This window comes from Bos javanicus, chromosome 25, assembly GCF_032452875.1.
Source record: "Bos javanicus breed banteng chromosome 25, ARS-OSU_banteng_1.0, whole genome shotgun sequence".
Classification (NCBI taxonomy): Eukaryota; Metazoa; Chordata; class Mammalia; order Artiodactyla; family Bovidae; genus Bos; species Bos javanicus.
Window position 1 is genome coordinate 1,982,682 of NC_083892.1, and position 5,732 is coordinate 1,988,413.

Genomic DNA, 5,732 nt, shown 5'->3' on the forward strand with positions numbered 1-5,732 from the left:
TAGGGAGCTAATGTGCAGTGGCTCTCTGGGTGGAGGCCCTTCCTGCTGACCCCGTGAACACTCTTCAGGTCGAGCCCTGGGGACCTCCAGCCACACCAGAGGCCACCAGCTGTTCTGCCCACCCTCCCCCACCTCACCAGGAGGCTGTGCAGCACACAAAGCCTGCAGGGCTGGGTGAGGGGAGCTGCTCCCCACTTTCCTCCTTCCAGGCAGGAGTCCTGAAGTTCAGACAGCCAGGCTTTCCCTGGAGGTTTGTCTCAAGCCCCTGGGAACCACTGTCCTGGGCCTAGGCCTTTCTCCCCACCATGGCCAGCTCTGTGCTTGTAACAGTCCCAGTAGGATCTATCCCCAACCCAAACTCCCACCAGGGACCCCTCATCCCAGATGGGTTTGGGGTGATGATCAAAGAACCTTGAAGAGAATGGTTGGGAAGGCACTCCTTCTGCACCTGACCCATCCCAGAGCAGAACTGCGCGCCCTGCCAGCTCTCTCGTTTGTGCCTGGCTGTTTCTTGTAAGGGGCATGTTCTCTTTATTGGGAAGTTGAGGGACAGACCCCAGTGCCAGTCCCATTGCTCCCCACGCCTGCATTTGAGCTGCTCAGGCCTGGTAAAGGGCCCCACCAGAGAGTGTCAGTCACTGCAGGTGGCCCAGCCCCCTGTCTTCCTGCCGCTCCTTCTCCATGGTGTGTCCTTCAGTATCCGCCTCTGTACGCAGGATTCTGCTTTCTCCATCCTCTTCTGTCCTTGCAGTGTCTCTGGCCCAGCTGAGGGTGGCAGCCCGGCCTCAAAGACACAACCCGGTGGTGTTTCCACTGACAGCTGGCCTGGCCTGGGGTCAGCCTCCCATGTGGAACTTCAGGCCTCAGAGATGCTCCCCGGTGGATGTATTCTGGTGTTCCTACCCGGTCCGCATGGGGCTGCCCCTTCCTGGGACGCTTTGCCCCCACTCAGGTCTGTTGAGTTCCTACACGGCTCAGGAAATCCCAACAGCAAAGGGGGAATAATAGGCATCTGGCTGATGAGGAAATTGAGGCTTGGGCAGGTTGAGGACTCAAAACCACACAACTAGAAACTAGAGCAGCATGGATTCGAAATCAGACCTGGCCCCAATCCTGAATTCTTTCTGCTGGAGCAGACTGCTGCCTCAGGGACACCCCTACAACCACCAGCCCAGCCTGGCTCCCTTTGCCCCGAGTGTGCCCTGTAGGGACCCAGGAGAGCATCCGGGACCCAGTCTTCAGCTCCAGAGCCCGGCTGCCTCAGGGGCCTGAGGGAGGAGGCAGCCAGACCCCCGCCCAGCACGTGGCACAACCCCAGGAGCAGTCAGAGCCTGGCTGCGGGCCGGGGGCCGGCTGGGTGGTCCCCCACGGGCTGCGTGGCGGGGCCACCCGCTCCGGCCCCCTCCCGCCAACACATTCCTGGCTCCGCGGCCCCTCCCCCGGCTCCAGGGCCTCCCAGCCCCCTCCCCCGCTGGCCCGGCCGGCGTCTGAATCTGCTTCTGATTCCGGCTCTGCCGACGCGGCCCCCTCCTCTCCCCTCCCTCCTTCCCGGCCGAGCAGCCCCGCCCCCGGCTGGGCCCAGGCTGGAGCCCGCTGCGCCCCCCACCCCTTCCTGGCACAGCTCGCCCGCCCTCGCTGAAGCCGGGAGGAGGCGGCGGCCGGGGCGCCCCAGGCCCCGCCCGCCCTCGGCCCGTCCCGGGAGGCCGGGAGACCTGCTCGACCCGGCCCTCGGTGGGTGAGTGCGAGCGGCGGGCGGCGGGTGGGGCCTCTGCGGGCGGAGGCGCCGAGGGCGGGGGCGACGCCTGTCAACGCTCCAGGCCCCGCGGGAGGACGCCCGGGCGTCCCCGCTGCTCCGCTCGGCCCGGAGCGTGCCCGCGGCGGCGCCAACCTCTGGGCCCCGGTTGGGGCCGCCCCGGGGGCTCTGGTGGCCCGGCACCCCGGGCCAGCGGGCAGAGCCTCGGACCGGGCTCTCTCTCTCCCGAGGGCAGCGGCGTGGGGCCCCGGCCGGCCGGCTGACCCCCGGCGGCTCCGGCCATGCCCGGCTGGCCCTGGGGGCTGCTGCTGACCGCGGGCACGCTCTCGGCCGCGCTGAGCCCGGGGCCGCTGGCCCCCGCCGACCCCTGCCATGACGACGGGGGCGCGCCCCGCGGCTGCGTGCCGGGCCTGGTGAACGCAGCCTTGGGCCGCGAGGTGCTGGCCTCCAGCACGTGCGGGCGGCCGGCCACGCGGGCCTGCGACGCTTCGGACCCGCGGCGTGCACACCCCGCCGCCCTCCTGACCTCCGCAGGCGGCACCGCCAGCCCGGTATGCTGGCGCTCGGACTCGCTGACGCAGGTGCCCCACAACGTGACCCTCACAGTGCCCCTGGGCAAGGCTTTTGAGCTGGTGTTCGTGAGCCTGCGCTTCTGCTCGGCGCCCCCCACCTCCCTGGCCCTGCTTAAGTCGCAGGACCACGGCCGCAGCTGGACCCCACTCGGCTTCTTCTCCTCCCACTGTGGCCTGGACTACGGCCGCCTGCCTGCGCCTGCCGATGGCCCAGCTGGCCCGGGGCCCGAAGCCCTATGCTTCCCCGCGCCCCAGGCCCAGCCTGACGGTGGTGGCCTGCTGGCCTTCAGCGTGCAGGACGGCAGCCCGCCAGGCCTGGATCTGGACAGCAGCCCGGTGCTCCAAGACTGGGTGACCGCCACGGACATTCAAGTAGTGCTCACAAGGCCTGCCGTGCTGGGAGACACCAGGGGCGCCATGGCCACGGCCCCTTACTCTTACTCAGCCACTGAGCTCCAGGTGGGCGGGCGCTGCAAATGCAATGGGCACGCGTCCAGGTGCCTGCTGGACCCCCAGGGCCACCTGACCTGCGACTGCCGGCACGGCACCGAGGGTCCGGACTGCAGCCGATGCAAGCCCTTCTACTGCGACAGGCCGTGGCAGCGGGCCACCGCCCGGGAAGCCCACGCCTGCCTTGGTGAGGCCTTGGAGGGTGGCCTGGGGATCTGAGACCGGGCCGGCCTGTCCCTGACCCACCCTTCCTCGCAGCTTGCTCCTGCAATGGCCATGCCCGCCGCTGCCGCTTCAACATGGAGCTATACCGACTGTCTGGCCGCCGCAGCGGCGGTGTCTGCCTCAACTGCCGGCACAATACCGCCGGCCGGCATTGCCACTACTGCCGGGAGGGCTTCTACCGAGACCCCGGCCGTGCCCTGAGTGACCGCCGCGCCTGCAGGGGTGAGCCTTCAGCCAGCCACCTGCACGCCTCACCCTCCCAGGTTTCCCCAACCCCAGATGGGCTTCTGATTGTCCCACTTCTGTCCTCAGCCTGTGACTGTCACCCTGTTGGTGCTGCTGGCAAAACCTGCAACCAGACCACGGGCCAGTGTCCCTGCAAGGATGGCGTCACTGGCCTCACCTGCAACCGCTGTGCCCCTGGCTTCCAGCAGAGCCGCTCTCCGGTGGCACCTTGCGTTAGTGAGTGACGGTGCCCTGCTTGGACCACCTTTGCAGAGGTCACCCCAGCTCCGAGCTGCTGCCTACCTGGGCCCCGCAGATCCCCGGCTCCCCTCAACTGTCTCCTGAGCCCTGCAGATCCCCCTGACCCCCTTAAAATGCAGCCCATCATCCTATCCTCCCCACAGAGACCCCTGTCCCTGGACCCACTGAGGAGAGCAGTCCTGTGGCGCCCCAGGGTGAGCAGAGGTCCCAGAGGGGCATATCCTTGGGGGGAGGGGGCGGTGGTTTCCCAGAGGGCCTGAGGAGAGGGTGGGAGGAGGGGGGAAGGAGATGGGGATCTGTGCCAACCTCCTCTTGCTCCCTCCTCCCAGACTGCGACTTGCACTGCAAACCCGCTCGTGGCAGCTACCGCATCAGCCTGAAGAAGTTCTGCAGGAAGGACTACGGTAGGCTGCGCTCTGGCCTCCCACCCTCAGGCTTCCTGCCCGACCCCCGCCCCTTCTCACCTTGCCCTCCCTACTCTCCCTCTGGAGGTCCTGACCCTCGCTGGACCTTAAGGCCATTCCCCCGGTCCCTCAGCTCCTCCGCGCTCGCCGGCCCCGCCCTGCCAGCCCCCGGGGCCTCTCGGTGCTCCCGCTGCGGCATGTCCTCTTTGTGTTCCTCCTCCGCGCCCCCCACCCACACGCGCACCCACACCCGCACCCCGGCTGGCGCTCTGTGCGCCTCGGCTCCCGCCCCCTCCGGGCCCCGCCCCGCCTGACCCCGCCCCTCTCGCCTCCCCCCCGCAGCGGTGCAGGTGGCGGTGGGCGCGCGCGGCGAGGCGCGTGGCTCCTGGACGCGCTTCCCGGTGGCCGTGCTCGCCGTGTTCCGGAGCGGCGAGGAGCGCGCCCGGCGCGGGAGCAGCGCGCTGTGGGTGCCGGCGCGGGACGCCGCCTGCGGGTGCCCCCGCCTACTGCCGGGCCGCCGCTACCTGCTGCTGGGGGGCGGGCCGGGGGCCGCGGTCGGGGGCCCCGGGGGCCGGGGGCCGGGGCTCAGCGCCGCCCGCGGGAGCCTCGTGTTGCCCTGGCGGGATGCGTGGACGAGACGCCTTCGGAGGCTGCAGCGGCGCGAGCGGCGGGGGCGCTGTGGGGCTGCCTGAGCCTGCGGGCCGGGCGGGGGCCGGGCGGGCGCTCCCCACTCATCAAGGCTCACCTTCGTCCAGTGCATCTGCCTGACGAGAAGTCTTTGATCGCGTCGCGCGCGCCGCCCCTCTGGGCCCCCGCCCCGCGCCTCCCCCGGTGCCTCGAGCGCCTGCCCAGGAAGGGTGAACGACGCAGCGACATCCCCACCCCAACACGGAGGGATGTGGTAGCCCCAAAGAGCGGTTTCGAGCCCCCTTTGGGCAGTTGTCATCCAAAGGACCCCATGCCCCCCCACCTTCGGGCTATCTACCTCCTCCAAGGGGGCACCACGATGCCCCCAGAGGGCTGTGAACACCCTGCAAACACCTCAGGGGCCTCGGTGACACACACCCCCAGCCCCGCGTGTCGTGGTCCCTCAGCGTTCCTGCGTTCCTGAGGTACTGACACCGCCTCCCAAAGTTATGAACCCCCTTCTGATGCCAGGACCCATAGAGCTCTGATAGCACCCCAAGGACCGCCGAGACGCCACCTCCTCGGACTCTGATTTCCGGGAGAGCGCCCGGACACCCCGAGAGGCGGTGCGGCCGCCAGAGATGCGCTGGGCGAGGCGGGCTGCCCGTCCTCGTCAGGACCGGAGGGGGGCGCCATGACTCCTCCCCCGGCGGCGGGGGCGGCGGCGGCCTCGGGCTCCCGTCACGCCTGCCGGCGGGGCGTCCGCGTCCCTGTCCGCGGTGACTGTGTTCGGCCTCTTTTCTGGCCCGTTGTGTCCGTGTCTCTTGTCTCCGTCCGGCTGTCTCTCTCGACCCGGGTCTCCGGGCTCCTCCCCTCAGGGCTCGCACGGAGGCTCCCCCCGGCAGCCCGGACGTCGTGCCCACAAACGGGCGTGCATTCCTAGGCCGGCCCGGCGAGACCTCTACCCCGGCGGGCACCACCGCCGCCCCGGACTCCCGATACCCGCTGCCTTGCCGGCGCCTGGGCCCGGCGGACACCCACCCACCCCCGCGCGCGCGCGCGCGCCCCCTCGCCTCGCGCCTGGCCGGGCGCTGAGCCGGCGCATGCTCCGGCCGCCCGGCCTCGGGGCGTCAGCGCGCATGCCCGGAGCTGAGTCCTCGGAGCCCCGCGGGCGCCGCGGGTGGGCAGCCGGCGCCGAGGCTCGGCAGGGGCGGG

General features: G+C 70.3%; 1 protein-coding gene across 1 annotated transcript; it reads left to right on the forward strand.

Annotated features, from left to right (window-relative positions):
- The first annotated feature begins 1,875 nt into the window (after positions 1 to 1,875).
- Positions 1,876 to 5,557, forward strand: NTN3 (netrin 3). Its single transcript, XM_061400870.1, has 6 exons — positions 1,876 to 2,962; positions 3,034 to 3,222; positions 3,313 to 3,462; positions 3,630 to 3,680; positions 3,816 to 3,890; positions 4,233 to 5,557. The coding sequence occupies exons 1-6, from the start codon at positions 2,035 to 2,037 to the stop codon at positions 4,580 to 4,582; spliced, it is 1,743 nt and encodes a 580-aa protein (XP_061256854.1). The 5' UTR covers positions 1,876 to 2,034; the 3' UTR covers positions 4,583 to 5,557.
- Positions 5,558 to 5,732: the final 175 nt, after the last annotated feature.